The sequence below is a fragment of the Leuresthes tenuis genome, unplaced genomic scaffold (genome assembly GCF_036924035.1).
Source record: "Leuresthes tenuis unplaced genomic scaffold, fLeuTen1.0.hap1 SCAF_1, whole genome shotgun sequence".
NCBI lineage: Eukaryota > Metazoa > Chordata > Actinopteri > Atheriniformes > Atherinopsidae > Leuresthes > Leuresthes tenuis.
Window position 1 is genome coordinate 39,411,543 of NW_027325355.1, and position 20,028 is coordinate 39,431,570.

A 20,028-nucleotide genomic window follows, 5' to 3' on the forward strand; every position below is an offset into this window, starting at 1 on the left:
CAGCACACAGCCCTGAGGGGAGCCAGTGCTCAGCATGCGAGTGGAGGAGAGGTGGGGGCCAATTCTCACGGTCTGGGGCCAGTCAGTCAGAAAGTCCTTTATCCAGGCATATGTGAGAGGAAGGAGGCAGAGTGTGTCCAGTTTGGTAACGAGAATGTCCGGAATGATTGTATTGAAAGCTGAGCTGTAATCCACAAAGAGCATCTGGACGTAGCTCCGCTGATGCTCCAGGTGGCTCAGCGCAGAGTGGAGAGCTACGGTGATGGCGTCCTCTGTGGATCTGTTGGTGTGGTATGCAAACTGATGGGGGTCTGATGTGATGAATAACCAGTCTCACAAAGCACTTCATGATTACCGGAGTGAGGGCCACAGGACGGTAATCATTTAGGCTGGTGGTGAGAGTCTTCTTCAACACTGGAATGACGGTTGCTGATTTTAGGCAGGACAGAATGACTGCCTGGGCCAGGGAGAGATTGAATATTCTGGTGAAGATGAGGGCGATATGGAGCACCTTACCAAGATCTCCGTCTGGGCCGGCAGCCTTCTTAGGGTTCACTGCCAGGAGTACCCATCTGACATTGTACTCCTGTACAGTGAGTGGAGTGGTGCGGGGACCGGGTGGAGGCAGGGTTGGTGTAGAGCAGGAGCCGGGTGGAGGTGGGGGCAGGGCTGGAGCAGGTGAATGCTGCACTAATGTTTCAAAGCGGGCAAAAAAGCAGTTAAGCTCCTCTGCCAGCAGCCCACTCAGGTCTCCTGTTGTTGCATCACAGCCTCTAAAGTTTGTGATGTCTTGTGCTACCTTTGTCAAATGAGCATATACATCTGAACCAAACAACACTGTTAGAGAGGCTAAGAACATATTGTAATTCAATATGTGGCAGGAATCTCCTAGACAGTTAGAAGGATCTTCTCCAAACATGACATTCCAGTGCACTTCAAACCCAAGAACACCCTCAGAGACTGGTCCACCCAAAAGATAAAACACCCAAACACAAACAGAGTGGTATCGTACATGTAGTGCAGTGCAGTGAGGAGTTTGCAGACCACTGTTTAGTAGAGACCAAACAACAGCTTTGCAAGCGCATTTCACAACATAGGAGAGCCAGCTCTTCAGGTCAAGAAGTTCACCTACACTGTAGGTGACTGTAATGCACACATTCTGGACAGAGAAGATGGTTTGTGAGAGGAGTCAAGGAAGCTATCTATGTTACACTGGAAAAAACATCTTTGAACAAAAGAGATGGTCTTAGGTATCACCTTCCCAGCGCTTAGGATGCTGTATTGTCTCCCTAGGCAGTTTCACAACCATTTACCCCTTGGATCCTGTGACCAAAGCTTGCTGTTTCTGACTGGTGAGAACACACATATTGGTCAGAGGGTTCAGTGACCCGTGACTGTAACAAACCTCTCTTCTTATAAGCTGATACTCCCCACCATCTAGTTTAGAACTTAAGAAGCCTTTTGGATGAGAGGTGAAACATCCTAAAGATCCCAAGCTCTATGACAACATTATGGAGATGTGACAGCGAGGATATGGGTACAGGTAGGATGTGTGAGTTCTGTGTTGAGACAATTTTTTCAGAGTCTACAATGATGGCAGGTTACCGCTGAGCTATGATTGTATTGTTGGAGGTGAGGAGAACCAGATTTTGGTCTGATTTCCTAATGTTGGACAGGCAGAGGAGCTGTATGCCTCTTTTACATTTTACATCTTTTACATTTCCATTCAGAAATTACCGTGGATACGTTAGGTTGTTGTGTTTGTTGCCTGACAACAACTGAGCTGATGACATCACAGACTGTGTCAGCAGGGGCACCAGGTAACATACATATGTATACAGCTACTAAAATAAGACAGGGGAACTCTCTTGGTAGATAATATAGACATAAACTCATAGCTAGCAGTTTAATGTCCCAGGTACAGATCCTCTCCTTCACAGTGATATATCCAAGATCACACAATCTGTTGTTAGCAAGCAATGCAATACCTCTACTTTTGCTTTTGCTACTGCTCCTGATTTTTCTGTTGGCTCGTTTAATATTGAAGCCATGTCGAGAAGTGTTGAGAGTCTTGTACTGTTTGTGCTCACAGCCATGTGTCAGTGAAACACAAAATACTGCATTCTTGATATTATTTCTGTGTTCTCGTTAGAGCTCCAACCTTGTCCAACCTTGCTAGCGATCTGACATTCCCTATGAGTATCAAGGGAAGACTTGACTTTTTTTTTTTTTAACTTTCTCCACCTGTTTTTTCCGTCTTGCTCCTGACTGACATCAATGGCATTATTTCTTCAAATTTTTGAGGTTTTTTTTCGGTCTTTTGGAAAGCTCAATTGGCTGCTCCCATCTGTATACGGGTCTTGCATTGTCATGGTAACTCATCATAACAAAATTGAAAAGTGTCAAAAATATAAGGAGAATCCTCTCAAGCAGCACAACCTCCAAACTAGTGCAGAAAAATCTCTCAAAAAAAATCACAGATTTGTGGAAAAAATAGCCGAGTATGAATCAAATAAGTACAAAAATATACACGATACCATCTGAGCTTCTGCAACTTTCTGCCAACTTTGGTGCTTTGGAATCAAATAAAATCTTCAACTAGTAAAGTCTGCATAACAAAAAACAAATTTTTCTACCATGTTAGAGTTTGGGCTTTTGAATCGCACAAAATGGCAAATAATTTAAGCTACTAGTCACATTTCATTCACATCTTAGATTTTGGTCTTGTTGTAGAGTGTGGTGAATGCAATATCAATAAAATAATTTTAGAAGGGACATTGTATCTTGGTTCCAAAGTGCACACAGACTACTGAATATAGCATAAAAGCAGTGGTTCTCAGACTGAATATGTCAGTAAAAGTTGAGAAACGGTTTTGCACTTTGCTTCACTCTTTCTGATCTTCACGAAAGCTTTGAACACGCTTGATCAATGGTTCAGTGGTTGGCAGCAAGTACAACTGGGTGTTTTACATCATCCCCTGGGGGGTTTCTTCTGTTTGTCATGTTTCCAAAATATTTTAAGTTGAATGTGAATGAAGCCAGAATGCTTCATGTGCTAGAAGCTAGCTTTTTCTACAGAGGGTGCCAGTCAGATTTTCCCTTCACCATCTTGTGCCTTTGTTATTTGCATATTTTATGCTGTTTTGGGTTTTCCAGTTGTTCTGTTTAAATTTTCCAAATTCTGACTTTTATGGAAACTTAATTGATTTTCCTTTCTGGCCCCATCCTGTCTATCCAAGCTGTCATTGGGCGAGTAGCACGGTACAACATGTGCAGGTTGCTGGTCCATTGCAGGGCCAACCCAGACACACTTGCACTTGTTCCTACAGTAAATGTTCATGTTGGTGGACTTTGGGAAGAAGCTGTCTGGAGAGAACCCACACATGCATGTGGTGAACTTGCGAACTCCACACAGAAAGGCTCCAGCCGAGTTCCATCCCCTCGATATTATGCTGTGGGACTGTGAGTAGTAAGATTGTAGCCTTTCATGTGGGTGACCGGGGTTCAAATCCTGACCCCTGCATGAAAGGTACCACCTCTAGTAGATTTAGATTAGATTTATACTTTATTCATCCCACAAGTACTGAGGATAAAGAAGTGACGTGATATAAAAAGTATTGTAATGTGACCATAGTATAAGTAATATTGCAAAAGTAAGTGACCATGATATAAATAATACTGCAAGGCACAAATGCAATTCAAATATTGCAATGCTGTAAGTGAAAATATAAATATTTAAAATATTGGAAATACAAATACAGAATAAACAAAAATAAAATTACAGCCATGATGAGTATTAGTTGAGACATGAACATGAACAGGAAACTACAACGTTATCAGGTGGTGTAGGTGTTGTAGAGCCTGACAGCTGCCGGGATGAATGACCTGCGGAACCTCTCCTTCTTACACCGTGGGTGTAACAGTCTGCAGCTGAAGGAGCTGCTCAGGGACCCCACAGTGTCATGTAGGGGGTGAGAGGTGTTGTCCATGATGGATGTCAGCTTAGCTAACATCCTCCTCTCACCCACTTCCTCTATGGAGTCCAGAGGACTCCCAGTAGGGGTCTTTAGGCAAGACCCCCTTATGCTAACTGGGATATGGAGTGTAAGTCACTTTAGATAAAAGCGTCTGCCAAATACATAAACACATTATTCGCTCATTTAACAATAAGAAAAATGATTTTAAATATGTAAAAAGATTAAGATGCATCTGTGATTGGATTTTTCCCTCACCCCTAAAGTATAGTAACACAAAATAATTTAATTAATTATTCAGCCGTTCATACATCCATTTTCCATACCCGCTAAATCCAATTCAGGTTTGCCGGGGGCTGGAACCTGTCTCAGTTGCCACCGGGGTTACAAACGATCACAGAGACGAACAAAACAAACAGCCATTTACGCTCACTCTTTGAGCCAATTTAGACCATCACTAATTAACCTAACATGCTGTTTTTGGATGAACATGGAACATGGAAACTCCACACAGAAAAGCCCCGATTGGGATTTGAACTAAGAATCCTGTAGAAAACCACCACACTAGCATGTAGCCCATCACTTATTCATGTAATCATAAGAGCTTTAAGTGGTCATCTTTTTGGATCTTGAAGACGTTTTACCTCTGATTCGAAAGGCTTCTCCAGTTTTGAATTAGTTTATAAGCAGAGAGGGTTGTGTAGTGAACTCAAGTGTGGAATTTAATACAAACTTAAGATTTTAAATGACTGCAACATTCTTTTGTGGGGATGGTCAGTGTGGAAATACCAGATGGGGGATTTCTACATCAAAGAAGAGAAATTTACACCAACCTTCGGCCTATGAAAGCATTTTGGGGGAGTTTTCTCAGCCCCTCTTTCCACAGACCTGTGCCATAAATTTAGATAAATGCATTAATAGCTTGGTGCTAACTAAGCTGAACAAACAACGGACCCTCTCAGGAGAGTATTGGAGAAAACCAGAACAGGACCCTTCCGACCCAATATGGTTCAAAGTAAACAATGGTGACAGTTTGCCCTGATTCTAACTCAAGCCAGAGACAGTGGCTGCATGGATCTCTCAAAGGATCTCACCCTGAATCACTTTTTAGCTGAATCTTGAAACTGTATTAAATGTGCTTTGTATCTTTGTACAAGTTCTTTCATGTTCTTAGTGATATGACAAGCTGCATTTTAATACCTTTTTCATGATCGTACGTGGAAGGATACGAAATAAGTAATTATTTTATAAAAATACTAATCAGCTTATGGAGCCACATTGCCCCCGAGTGGTTCGTAGAACTGAATAGTTAAACCCAAAACTAAGTCAACAACTTGCATATGACATGTCACCTTTATATGAAATAATGCAACTATTAACCAATAATCAGCTGTTTCTTATTGTATTCTGTGTTTAACACAGGAAAATAGCATTGGTTGGTTCGTTATTCATACTTCATAACTTTACAGATATCCATCTGAATTTTGAGACTCATAACCATCATGTTATGTTATGTTGTTTTTGATGTCTTTATATCCTAAGTTTATGCTATATCTTTACCCTTTTTATCTTAACAAGTTATGGTGTTTTTAGAATCCTCTGAATAAATGTTTATGAGACAGAGGAATGCAGGAGTCGAGTTGCTTTGAGGCAAACCTCTTTGCAGGTCGCCTTACAAAATACGCCCAGGCAGACGTCACAACAGTTTCAGGCATACCATTGGCTGAAAGTGTAGCGTAGGCCTACGTCATGCCCCACCACTGCGAATCAAACTCCGGAAACCGCGAGAAAAAAATCAGTTATTGAAAGTTCAGCAGTCCAGAAAAAGAATTCAGGAGATGAGAAGATGAAGAGCAAAGAGTTTTAAGATTGATGGAATGAGAGTCTGGCGGAGACTCTTTGAAAATGGCAGGAGAGGAAGATGAGATGGAAGAAGGTCCGAACAAAGACAGAAAGAGAAGAATGTAGTAGCAAGATATGTTTTGCGTTTTTGTTCGTCCATCATCCTGCCTCCTCTCTATAGCACGTTTTAAACTCTGCTGCTGCAGCCTCCTCACATATTTTTTGATCACCAAAAGGAGCCAGCGTTCAGCTTGTCAACCTTTTTGTCAATCTTTGGTGAATTTAAGTTCACCTCATCAGAGTTGGTCAGCAACCAAAACCAACTCCACCCTTGGACAGTTTTATCATTATTTGCGGTGAATTCCGACACATCACCCCGTTCTTCTTCCGAGCTTCCAAAAGGAAGACATTCTCCAGCGCAGGAAAACGACTGGTCCAGTCCCTGAAAGTCAACCACAACGAAGGCCGCGAGACGCGGAACCAAGAGACCCAGTGAGACCCGCTGGCGATTACCTGTGATTTGGAGCTGACCTAACAGTAAGATCTGCCGTGTTGTTACATGTCAGACAGTATGCGGTGGGTGTCGAGAGAATTTGCTGTTAAAATGATAAGTTAACCCAAGTTGTTAGCCTTTAAATTCAAATAGTAACAAACCTAGACTATTTGAATTATTCCGGTATCCATCCATCCCCTCCCCTTAATTCTTTTCAATTCACTAAGTGTTTCTTACATAATCTTCCATATTCAAAGCATTTCTGCTGTTGTCTTAAGGTTCATGTCTTTGGTCATGTCATTTTAATAAATGGTTCATATATATACATCTTTAAAATCAACCGGCTTTTGTGTATGTGTTCTTTACGTACGTGTGAGTCCAACAAAACGAGAATTCACGAGTAGCGACTATATGAGACTGGTATATATTAATTATTAATCAATAATTGATTATTCATTCAGTCTTTTTCCTTCGATTGAAGGTGGTGCCCTAAATTGAGGTAAAATAAGGCTTATTCAGATAGTGAGAACTTTCTGATAAATCCTTATATCTTATCACATCACGCTATGTGTGTCCGCTATAAATATATATTGTTGGTGCCTTGCGTGCCGGCGATATATAATTTGGCTACAGTTGTTACAGTCACATGTTTCATTGAACCCCTTGACCAATGTGCATGTTGTTAGTCATTATCATTATTTTTGATTACCATGACCTGCATGTATGAGAACACTTATTTCCTGGAATATTTATTTATGCATTTTTATTACGTATGCATTTCCACAGAGATCTAAGATTCAGGGTCACTTTACCAATGTATGTCTGCTAAAGTTTGTTGCTCCACCTGTTTCGTGTGTGCTCAACACTGCAATGCTAAGCCGAGAATCGAACCAAGAAGTGTGCTTCAGCTGTATCAACTTAAAACCTTTTCATGTTAAGAATTTATATGGGATTTTAGGCGCTTTTTTAAATCTACCTTAGAGCATAACTGATGTGAAATGATAGAATGATAACCTTTTATTTGCTGCAAATCACATATTTATATCATAACTGCTGCTGCCTCACTGTAGAGGTAGCTATACCACACGGACCACAGTAAGCTACAAACCAGGAAGTCTGCTTCAACTATATTTATTCAAAATATTTTCTATCGCGTCTTAAAGCACAACTGGTAAATTATAATGAGTAATGGGGCTGTATGTTTGTGTAGTGGTTAGCACCATCACCTCACAGGAAGAGGTTTCCTTGTTAAGATCCCAGCTAGGAATGAGTGTGAGTGTGTATGGTTGTGTGTTTCATTTGTCTCTGTATGGCCTTGTGAGGAACTAGTGACCTATCTAGGGTGTACCCCACCTCTTATACATGGGTTATCTTGTTTACAACTGAAAACCTTTGCCTTCCACGGATATTTATTTTGGATAAATTCCCCTTAATAATTAAATGATACAGAATATTAGTTCCCTTTTTCAAAATAGGAAGGTTTTAAAACCTTTTGAGCTACACTACATGTTGTTTGTAATTTCCAAACATTTTTTCCAGATAATTTGTTAAATGTAAGTATTTTTCACTTGATTATATTATTGTTTGTATTGTATACATTCTGGTGCCTTTATTTAAGAGCGAAATCTATTTGATCAAAAGCTATTCAGTGGGTGTTGCCACTTATCAACTACAGTATAAATCAGCTGTGTGTTTTAGAAACTTAAATGTACATTTTGGTTTTTGGGGGCCTAGCAGCAAAGCTTTTTTGAAAATTTGCACACATATTCATTACAGTGCCCTGTCAAGAATTTTCATGCCCGAACAGTGAACTCTCTAGCGCCACGAACACATCAAAGTTTGAAGTGCATTCAGTGATATAACTTGATATATAACTGATATAACTCGTTGGTCCAAATTTCACAAATGAGGCAGGCTATATGTAGCAATAAAAATCGTGGAATTTTTAATTTCGCTTTTGTTTGCCCATAGCAGCCAATCAAACTCAGCGCTAACACGCCAAACAGGAAGTGAGGTCATATCTCTGCGATGCATTGATGTATCAATGCCAAACTTGGTGTATGGACTCATGATGCCTTCCTAAGCAGCCATAGGTTTGCCTACTACGCTACTATGCCCCCCATCGCTGCTTGCAGCTATATTTTGAAGTGGGGCTGTGTGAAACCTTTATTAGCAGTGCAGTAGGCAGCAACAAGAGCCCTGTTTGCTAAGAGAAGCAAGGAGTAATTCTAATCGGGGTGCCAAGCTAGCAGCTACTGAGAGTATGGACAAAAGAAGAACAAATTCCAACATCTAAAACAACTCAATAATGTTCATAGCGGTTCAGCGAAGTAGTTTTTTTTATAATGCATCACTGTTAATATTTTCTGAACCAAACAGTGGCTTGCCAATGTGTTAGTATGAAAGAGTAAACAGAGCCAGAATAGAACTAATGGCCAGAGGGGGATATCTCAACAGTCAGTGGGTCTACATGATGAGATTAACTGGATTATAGCTATAGTTGGGTTATGTGCCTTATGGAGGAAACAGGACTGGACATCTGTGAATGGGAAGGTTAACAACAAACCTCCAAAACAACCGAGTGTGAAACTGCAGAACAGATTTGCTCCACTATCGAAGGACTCTGGATCTCTATTGGATGACCATCCATCCCAAAGCAGCAAGGCAAGGACTGAAAACCAGTTGGAAAGTAAAAGGCCACAGGGAAAGCTAAAGGCTGGGCCTCAAACTCTGATTGTGGGTGACTCTGCCGTAAATGATGTTCAAAGGATGTGCGGTAAGAACACTAAAGTCCTCTGCTTTCCTCGGGATATGGTTAACGACCTAAAGGAGAGAATTCTTGGAATTGCACATGAATATCCAACTGTGACAAATATCGTTCTACATACAGGGTCAAACGATGTGTCCAAGCAACAATCCGAGGTTCTGAAACGGGACTTCATTGGATTATTAAACATAGTGAGCTCGCTGAATGCAGCTGTATTCATCAGTGGACCTGTACCACCAGTCCGAGGAGGAGAGGAAAGATTCAGCAGGTTGCTGGCACTGAATAAATGGCTTTTATTGGCATGTGCTGACCACTCAGTGCATTTTATTAATAATTTTAACATTTTTGGGAACGCAGGCATCTTTTTAAGGCAAATGGATTTAATTTTAACAAGTCAGGGGTGAAACTGTTCACCTCCAACATATTTTATTTCCTACGTCATCCATCTGTGCTCGGGGCCAAGGCTGAGATAAACAAGGAGTTATCTCATAGAGAGGAACAAACAAATCCCAGCAGAAACCTTGAGGAGGAACTGCCCCCACCCAAGAGGAACTTTGGAAAGGAGAGACATCAGAGGCAAGAAGAGGGGTCTTTATTTACCCCCAACCCTCTCAACAGCACTAATGACCAGGACCAGGGAGCAGGACCAGGACCTTCCCCAGCCCCCCAAACCCCTGACAGGTCATTGTGCTCCTCACCCTCCCTTTCTCCCTCCTCCTCCCCTCACCTGAAATTCACTGAGGAGATGATGGAACGGGTCAATGCTGGGCTTAGATCTACCCCCCAGCCCAATCCCTTTTTATCCCCCATAAACCCCCCACCAAAGCGGCCAAAGGTTCCCCGCCGAGCCCCGCCCCTACTAGAGCAGCCGAAGCGACGGAGCCCAGCCCCACCCCCTCCTGTCCCTCCACGCTGCCACCATGTACTGTCTCCGCAGTCTGATGTGTGGAGGGTCCAGGCTGTGTGGATTCTGACAGTCGTGACTTTTCCCAGGACAAGCTGGGGCCCTGTTCATTAGAAGATTTTAAAATTTCTGTACTTTTAGGTGACAGAAGGAGAAATGTGACCCAGTCAAAACACAGAGAGTTGCACTCAAAAAGATCTTTAAATAAAGTAAACATACCTTGTGTGCCACAGACTGCTCCCAAACACGAGGGCAAATAATACCTCTAAAACACTTAAGTTGGCTTTATTAAATGTTAGGTCTTTAGCTGGGAAAACATTCTTAATTAATGATTTTATCACTGAGCACACCCTGGATTTTATGTTTTTAACTGAAACTTGGTTGGAACAAAATAACAGTGCTGCTGTTCTTATTGAGTCGACCCCTCCTGGTTACAGTTTTATCAGCGAGGCCAGAGTGAGCAGGAGAGGAGGAGGGGTCGCAGTCTTATTCAATGAATCATTTCAATGTAAGCAGTTAGCTCCTGGAAGTTTTCAGTCCTTTGAATATATGGCTATACAGCTGAAGGCCTGTTTCTGAATATTTACAGGCCCCCTAAATACTGTGCAGATTTTTCTGAAGACCTCAGTGAACTGCTGTCTATGATCTGTGTTGATTTTGACTGTATAATTATTGTTGGTGATTTTAACATCCATATGGACAACCCTCAGGACAGAGGGACTAAAGACCTGAGTAACACTCTGGACAACTTTGGGCTGACTCAGCATGTAACAGAGCCCACGCACAATAGGGGGCACACTCTAGACTTAGTGATCTCTAAGGGTCTAAGCATTTCAAAGATTACTGTCTGATGTGGGCCTGTCTGACCATTCCTGTGTTTTCTTTGAGAGTACGATTTCAGTGCACACAAATGTCTCAACAGCAGTGATCTCAAAACGGTGTATAACTGAAAACAGTAGTGAGATCTTTAACCAGGTCTTCTCTTTGACACCTGCTCTGTCCGGGGGTTCAGTCAGTGAGCTTGTCAGTAGCTTCAATACTAAAATGTTAAATGTTATGGATGCTATTGCTCCCATTAAGGTGAAGGTTATCTCTGGAAGGAAGAAGTCTCCATGGCGAAATTCCACACTGGTGAAAAATGGGAAAAGAGAGTGTCGGAAAGCTGAGCGCAGATGGAGAAAAACAAATCTCCAGGTTCATTATGACATCTCTAAAGATAAACTTCACTCTTATAATTTACAACTGAGGAATGCAAGGAAATCCTACTTCTCTGACATCATCACCAAAAACAGTCATAATGCTCGGGCCTTATTTGCTACAGTTGACAGGCTAGCAAACCCTCCTGTGTCAGTGGCAACTGAACTCCATTCCACCATGGCCTGCAATGACTTTGCCAAATTCTTCATAGACAAAGTCCAAAATATTAGACAAGCAGTTGGTACATCAGCAGCTGGTTCAGCAGATGTACCGTGTCCACCGAAAACTGGTTTAAACACCATGACACTATTTCAACCCATTAACAGTAAAGACCTGGAGGGCATCTTACGTCACCTGAAGTCCTCCTCTTGCTGTTTAGGTTTTTTCAAAGGGGTCTCAAAGACTTTGGAGTCAGACCTGTTACTGATTGTGAACCTGTCCTTAACGTCAGGTGTGTTTCCAGAGCCACTAAAAACAGCTGTAATTAAACCTCTGCTGAAAAAGGACAATCTTGACAAGACGCAAATGAACAACTACAGGCCCATCTCAAATCTCCCATTTTTAAGTAAGATCATTGAAAAAGCGGTTTTTCAACAGCTTAATTACTTTTTAACACAAAATAACCGCTATGATACCTTCCTGTCAGGCTTTAGACAGCACCACATCACTGAGACTGCTCTGACCAAAGTGTTTAATGACATATGTCTGAATACAGACAGTGGAAAAATGTCAGTCTTAGTTTTACTGGATCTCAGTGCTGCCTTTGATACAGTTGACCACAATATATTACTCAAACGACTGGAGAACTGGGCTGGTCTTTCCGGAAATGTACTAAACTGGTTTAAAACATACTTAGAGAACAGGAAGTACTTTGTGTCAATAGGTAACTTTACATCTGAGCAGACAAGAATCACATGTGGAGTTCGCCAAGTTTCCATCCTGGGACCTCTTCTGTTTAACATCTACATGCTCCCACTGGCACAGATTATAAAAAACAACCAAATAAACTACCATAGCTATGCAGATGACACACAGATGTATATAACAATGTCACCAGGAGACCGAGGGCCTGTACAGGCCCTTGGAAAATGCATTGAGGAGATTAATGACTGGATGTGCCACAACTTCCTCCAGCTAAACAAAAACAAAACTGAGGTAATTGTCTTTGGAGCCAAAGATAAACGATTGAAAGTCACCACAGAGCTTCAATCTATAAATCTAAAAACTACCAACCAGGCCAGAAATCTGGGTGTAGTGATGGACTCAGACCTAAATTTGGACAAACACATTAAGGCAATAACAAAGTCAGCCTACTATCACCTTAAGAATATATCAAGGCTAAAAGATCTGATGTCTCAGCAGGACCTGGAAAAACTTGTCCATGCATTCATCTTTAGTAGGCTCGATTATTGTAACACCATCTTTACAAGTCTGCCTAAAAAGTCAGTTAGACAACTGCAGCTCATCCAGAACTCAGCTGCTCGAGTCCTCACTAAGACCAAAAAAGTGGAGCACATCAGTCCAGCTCTGAAGTCTTTACACTGGCTGCCTGTCCATCAGAGGATAGACTTTAAAGTTCTGATGCTGGTCTATAAAGCTCTGAATGGTCAAGGACCAAAATACATCCGTGACCTCCTGACCCACTATGAACCTTCCAGACCCCTCAGGTCATCTGGATCCGGTTTTTTTATCAGTTCCCAGAGTCAGAACCAGACATGGAGAAGCTGCATTCAGCTTCTATGCTCCACATGTCTGGAACAAACTCCCAGAAAGCCTCAGATCAGCTGAAACACTCAGTGTATTTAAGTCCAGGGTGAAGACACATCTATTTTCAGCTGCATTTGAATAAGCTTGAGTTTCAAAACGGAATCATGTTTTAACTATTGATTTTATCTTTCATATATATAATTTTTTCTGATTTTATCTATTGTTCTTATTTCCTTCTTTCATTTAAATTTTAAATCATGCTTTTTATTTCTTCTGTTTTAATGTCTCTGTAAAGCACTTTGAATCACCTTGTTGTTGAATTGTGCTATACAAATAAACTTGCCTTGCCTTATTCGAGCAAGTGTAATTATCCTTTGATATATGGCGGTGAATGAATCGAATCACTGGCACAAAGCATGCAATACCCCGGTACGATAGGTGGCGCTGTACCCATTTCAACAATCGCGAATAGAGCTACTTCTAGTTGACGTCTTCACCACCACCAACAACAAAACTAAGGCATTCGAGAAAGATCGCGAACAAAGTGCAAGAAGAAGCTACGTTCCTCTACATTTGTGATGAGCATGGTTATGGCACAAATGTAATGCACTGCGGCGCATTCTCCATCGCATTGTTTATTTCTTTCCGACGGCAGGGACAACAACAGTAATATCGTCTCCTTCGACTTCCGGGTGACAATTGTGGGGAAAAAATCTCGAGCATGCATAGAACGCTTGATCTGATCCACTGTTGTTGACATGCATGTTCAGTGGGCATTTGGATCGAGTTATCTCGGGGTCTTAATTTGATCATGAATAACCCGATCCGATTCGATTTCTTGTCATATTAAGGTGTCTACATGAACTGAATAACTCAATCTTATTGTAATTTAGCCATTAATCCGATCTGATGGCCCGCATGTAATCGTACTGACTTTCTATACAACCTCTGACTGATTTAGCTGATCAGAGGCAGGATATGCTAGGCAGCCGCAGTGCACATGACGCACACAGTTTTAAACAACTGCAAAAAATAAAATAGAAAATTGTTTCCTATTCCATTGAACATACTGGCATTGAACACATTCATATGCTCTTTTATTTTCAGGTTACAGTAAATGGTGTGGACTACCAGCCCCAGACAGCTAGTCCCAATAAGAAACACGCCAAGGCCATGGCAGCCACAGTTGCCCTGCAGGCTCTTGGAGAGGTAGTACCTGTTAAATTCTTTCTTCTATTCTAAAGTAAAAAAGCTATGTGACTAAAGTGTGTGTGTGTGTGTGTGTGCACGTGCGTGCGTGTATATATATATAGGTAGATAGGTAGATAGATAGATAGATAGATATTTATGTTATTTTGCGTTAACTAATGAATTCATTATCGCCAACAATTATTTGTCTCCCATTAACGCAGTTTTAATTATTTGTTATTTTAAATGTCTGTTGCTTACTGGCTTTTATTTTGAAAAAAGCCATCGTGAGTGAGCCTAGTATGTTGCATAGTGCTGCGGCGCTCACAAGAAATAGTCAGAAAAGAAAAGAATGGTGGATGAAGCGGGCTAAACAAACATAGAGAAGGGTACGGATGGCCATTTTCATTTCAAAGTTCTTCCAGACGGCGCTGTACAGAGACAAAGTTATTTGTAAGCACTGCAACGTTGAATTGTCTTATCACCGGAGTACTTTGATCATATGACTACACAGTTCCAATAAAAGTGCATTGTATGCTACTTTTTAATTCATTAGTGTATTTTGTGTATGACAATGCGATTAATGGTAATTAATCACAGGAAATCATGTGATTAACGCGATTAAAGAATTTGACATTTGCCTAGCCCTATTATATACGTATGTATGTGTGTCTGTGTAATGGTGGGGATTCCCCCCTCTCTCTGGTTTACACATCCTACCCACTGCTGAATTATTTTTATCCTCGGTGGGGACAAAATTTATACCCGCCACCCAAAGTATTTTCACCATTACATTGTAATTATTAAAAACCAAAACACAAAGGGTCCATTTTCATTTTGATTGTGCTGGAATTTTGATCTACTGGGAGCGAGTCAGAGCGAGTCAGAGCGCTCCCAGAAAGCAGTTTTATTTTGAAAATCAATCGGATTTTCTTGCGTTTCACAAGTCCAATTTCCTGTCTGCGTCACCCGCGCCAAAACAAAAGCTTAAGTTAAATGGAGAAAAAATTTAAAGAATCCAGAGCAGCATATCATCATATTTTACAGGACCACAACAAAAAATTCTGAGAAAAAATCGGATGGTGGACAGCAGCATATCCCTGGCTGAGAAGAGCTCCCAGGCCGAGGGGTCACTTGCTAATCCCTCACCCCCTGAAACTTCGCTAAATGGCGAGAGGGTCAAGTGCGTCATGAGAGCATGTTTTCATAGTCTGACCTTATAGTCTACCCGATTAACCATTTAAAAAAATTAAAATAAAAAAAACAAATCTTCACAGCACATTGTGGTATTTCATGATTTCTGTTGAACTGATATCGAGAAAAATTGAAATTTTATTTTTATTTGGCAAATTTAGAAACAATATTTTGAGAAAATATTTCTGCAAATGCAGTTGTTAAGTCCACATTCAAAGTAGGCCTACCGCCTACATTATGTAGCCTCAGTGTGAGGTTTATCTATATAAGAATCAACAGTTTTCATGTTTTCACACTGTTGTGTGGTAATTTTTCTGAATAAAATGTTTCTGAAAATGATCCCCCCTCTGGTTTTTTCACAAATCGCACCCTGCATAAACATATGTGTGTGTATATATATATATATATATATACATATCTTCTCTGACCCGCAGTTGTTGATTGTTAATTGAACTACCAGTCCCCTCACTGTCTGTATTTATGTCTGTTTACATACAGCTTCACTTTTACCTAACCCACACTGTCCCGTCTGCTACAATTTTACCTACATGACCAATGTGATATCCAGTACTAAGTTAAAAAAGTGATTTAGAGCAACAAAGCCTACTGTAAATAATAACATTAGAACTGCCTTGATTTGCAGCAATACATGCACCTTTCAGTTAAAGAAACACAAACAAGTTGACATTAAAATTCTTTTATTTGTTTCCATGATTCAGTGTGAATTTAGGCTACTGAATGTTGAATAGATGCTCAGTTAAATCCATAATTTGACACTGGGCATCAAACAGCGAAAATATATCATTCCAAGGATTTAACTTACCTGATTTGCCACTGATGGTGAACATTATACAGTTGTTACCCTTCTAATCATTATTCTCCAAAGTTATGTGAATACTGTATCTGTGGTGGCAAGTTTCCGTCTGTTCATCAACTCATGCTGAAACAATTTTCTGATGTACCATATGTGTAACGGGTGGTGTATGGACCCAATTGCAGTACAAAGGAGTCAGAAGACAGTGGTAAAAAGTTCACGGCTTTACTGAGACTCTGGCAGACAGACAAACTGTTTAGAAACCGGCAAACAGGAATCGGGAGAGGCAAAGTTCTTGGTCAGGGACAGAAGGCTGGGTCGAATTACCAGGAGGCAGACGCAGCACGGAATCAGGGACAGGCGAGGTCGGTACCGGTAAAGCTGGCAGGAGAACGCTGGAAAGACATGCATGGCAAAGGATAGAGTGTGGGGCTGGTGACTATATGCTGGGCTGATTGCATGTGATGAGAGGCAGCTGTGTGACCGGCTTGACTTTGGACACATGGAATGTCGGGTGCACCCGCATAGACCGAGGGAGTTTGAGCCGGACTGCCACAGGATTGATGACCTTCTCGATAGCGAAGGGCCCAACAAACTTGGGAGCCAGCTTGTTGGATTCCACACGCAGAGGAAGGTCACGGGTGGAGAGCCAAACCTTCTGGCCCACCTGATATTGTGGAGCTTGAGAGCGATGACGGTTGGCTGCTGAGGAGTATCGGTCTGCCGCCTTCAGGAGGGAGGCCCTAGCATGGCTCCAGGTCCGACGACAGCGACGGATGAAGGCTTGAACTGAAGGGCAAGAGGCCTCCCCTTCCAGGGCTGGGAAGAGAGGAGGCTGGTAACCGTAGGCACACTGGAAAGGAGACAAACCGGTGGCAGAGCTGGTAAGGGTGTTGTGGGCATATTCCACCCACAACAGATGCTGGGACCAAGAGGATGGGTTCTGTGACACCATACACCGGAGGGCCGTTTCCATTTCTTGGTTCTTCCTCTCAGTCTGGCCATTAGATTGCGGGTGGTACCCGGATGACAAACTGGCGGTGGCTCCCAAGAGGCTGCAGAACTCCCGCCAGAACACTGATGAAAACTGGGGCCCTCTGTCCGAGACCACATCAACAGGAATCCCATGAAGGCGAAAGACGTGGTTGAGGAGCAGCTGGGCTGTCTCTTTAACTGACGGGAGCTTAGGCAAGGACACAAAGTGTGCCATCTTAGAGAAGCGGTCCACAATGGTAAGAATAGCCGTCTTCTCATTTGATGGTGGCAGGCCTGTCACAAAGTCCACTGAAATGTGGGACCAGGGGCGATGTGGCACTGGGAGAGGGTGCAGGAGGCCGGATGGTGCTTGACGCGATGTTTTGTTCTGATTGCAGGACTTGGCATACTCCCGGGTGTCCTCCTGTAACGTGGCCCACCAGAAACGTTGTAGAAGGACCTCCCTGGTTCTCTGGATCCCAGGATGGCAGGTCAACTTAGAACCATGGGCCCACTGGAGTACATCCGACCTTAGAGCTGCAGGCACGAATAAACATCCAGTAGGGCAGGCACTAGGACCAGGCTGACCCTCTGTGGCAGCTCTTACTTTCTCCTCAATTTCCCAAGTCAGGGATGCCACAACACACGGGGACGGAAGGATGGTGTCAGGAGCACTGGTGCCATCATCCTCCCTCTGGAACTGACGTGACAGAGCGTCCGGTTTGACGTTGCGGGAGCCGGGTCTGTAGGAGAGGGTGAAATTGAACCTAGTGAAGAAGAGGGCCCATCGTGCCTGTCGAGAATTGAATCTCTTTGTGGTTCGAATGTACTCCAGGTTCTTGTGGTCCATCCAAACCAGGAAGGGCTGCTTGGTTCCCTCCAGCCGATGCCGCCACTCCTCCAGGGCCAGTTTAACAGCGAGGAGTTCCCGGTTACCAATGTCATAATTTCTCTCGGCTGGGGAAAGACGCAGAGAGAAAAAAGCACATGGATGGATCTTCTGGTCACTGGCTGCTCGCTGGGACAGCACAGCCCCTACACCCATGTCAGATGCATCCACCTCTACGATGAACTGCCGTTCGGCGTCAGGAACTTGGAGGATGGGTGCAGAACTGAAGCGGTCCCTCAGGGTCTGAAAGGCTGTATCTGCAGAATGGGACCATCGGAAGGAAGTCTTGGAGGATGTCAGGGCTGTGAGAGGGGCAGCGATGGAGCTATAGTTCCGGATGAAGCGCCTGTAAAAATTGGCAAAGCCCAGAAACTGCTGCAGCTTCTTACGGGTTTCAGGGACTGGCCAGCACCTAACTGCGTCCACTTTGGCAGGATCCATCTCCAGGTGACCCTGAGTCACAATGTAACCCAGGAAGGACACAGTCTGTGAGTGAAACTCACACTTTTCGGCCTTGACGAAAAGGGAGTTCTCCAGCAAGCGTTGGAGGACCGTCTGGACATGGTGGATATGTTCGTCGCGGGAATTAGAAAAAATTAGGATGTCGTCCAAATAGACGAAAACATATTTGTCGATCATGTCTCTGAGGAGGTCGTTGACCAAGGCCTGGAAAACTGCCGGGGCATTGGTGAGGCCGAATGGCTTCACCAAATATTCATAATGTCCGGTGGGCGTGTTAAAAGCAGTCTTCCATTCACCCCCCTCTCGGATGCGGACAAGGTGGTAGGCGTTACGGAGGTCGAGCTTGGTGAAGATTATGGCTCCTTGAAGTAACTCAAAGGCTGAGGAGATGAGGGGAAGAGGGTACCGGTTCTTTATAGTAATGTCATTAAGTCCCCTGTAATCAATGCAGGGGCGCAGGGTCTTGTCCTTCTTCTCTACAAAGAAAAATCCTGCCCCAGCAGCAGACGACGAGGGTCGGATAATACCGGCAGCCAGGGAGTCATTGATGTAAGACTCCATGAACTCCCGTTCAGGACCAGACAGGGAGTACAAACGCCCCTTGGGAGGTGAAGTTCCAGGCATCAGGTCAATGGAACAGTCATAAGGCCGATGAGGGGGCAATGAAGTCGCCTTAGTCTTACTGAACACCTCCCGGAAGTCATGGTACTCGACAGGAACTCTGGACAAGTCAGGGCAGGAACTAGAGTGCGTTGTCTGCTGGGGTACAGAGGCCTCTTTAAGGCAGACCTGGTGGCAGGAGTTCTTCCAACCGAGGATGCCCCCTGTGGCCCAGTCGATGTGGGGGCTGTGTCGACGTAGCCAAGGGTAGCCTAAGATCAGTGCAATGTTAGAAGATGACAAGAGGTGAAACTGGATGGTCTCATGGTGGTTACCGGAAAGTAGCATGTGGACAGGAGAAGTCTGGTGAGTGACAGTCTCCAGAAGATGGCCATCAAGGGCTTTGGCAGGAATTGGGGTGTCAAGTGGAATCTTCTTAAGTCCAAGTTGTATGGCTAAGCTCTCGGCCATAATGTTGGCATCTGCACCAGAGTCTATAAAAGTGGGCAGGGTGTGTGCACCACCAGGAAGGAGGATCTTGACTTGGAACAGAGGGCGTAAGCTTGAAGAGGAAGACTTTGCTGCCATGTGACTCACCAAGACTTCCTCACTCACTAGTGAAGCCCTGTCTTTTAACGGGCAGCGGGAGATAAAATGTCCAGTTTGTCCACAGTACATACACAGATTCCCCTTACGGCGGCGCTCTCGCTCTTTGGATGTAAGCTTGTTGCGGCCCACCTGCATGTGCTTAGACTCTACACCATTATCCATAACGGGTAAAGAGGAACCGGAAGCAGATGAGTAACCTGGCCAGCGGGCTGGGTCGAGACGACCAGGAGTGTTCCGTCTCCTCTCCCTTCTCCGGGCCTGTATGCGGAGGTCCAGCCGAACAGTAAGTTCAATGAGACTACCTTCCACACTGGACGGTAGAGGACAGTTCATCCTTGATGTAGTCTGCCAAACCATGCAGAAAAGCACCGCGCAGAGGCGCAGTGTTCCAGTCGCTTCGACGGGCCCTGGTC

The 20,028-nt window shown here is 43.3% G+C and overlaps 1 protein-coding gene across 3 annotated transcripts in view; it reads left to right on the plus strand.

Moving 5' to 3' along the window:
* The window catches only part of LOC140290082 (uncharacterized), a 91,533-nt gene that overhangs the window by 63,222 nt on the left and 8,283 nt on the right, over positions 1 to 20,028 (plus strand). For 2 of the 3 annotated variants that reach the window (XM_072379319.1, XM_072379320.1), the window contains exon 19: positions 13,992 to 14,093. The exons of the other annotated variant lie outside the window; for it this stretch is intronic. In XM_072379319.1, coding sequence (XP_072235420.1) covers positions 13,992 to 14,093 — 102 coding nt within the window. The remainder of the gene's footprint in view (positions 1 to 13,991; positions 14,094 to 20,028) is intronic. 3 annotated transcript variants of the gene reach the window in all.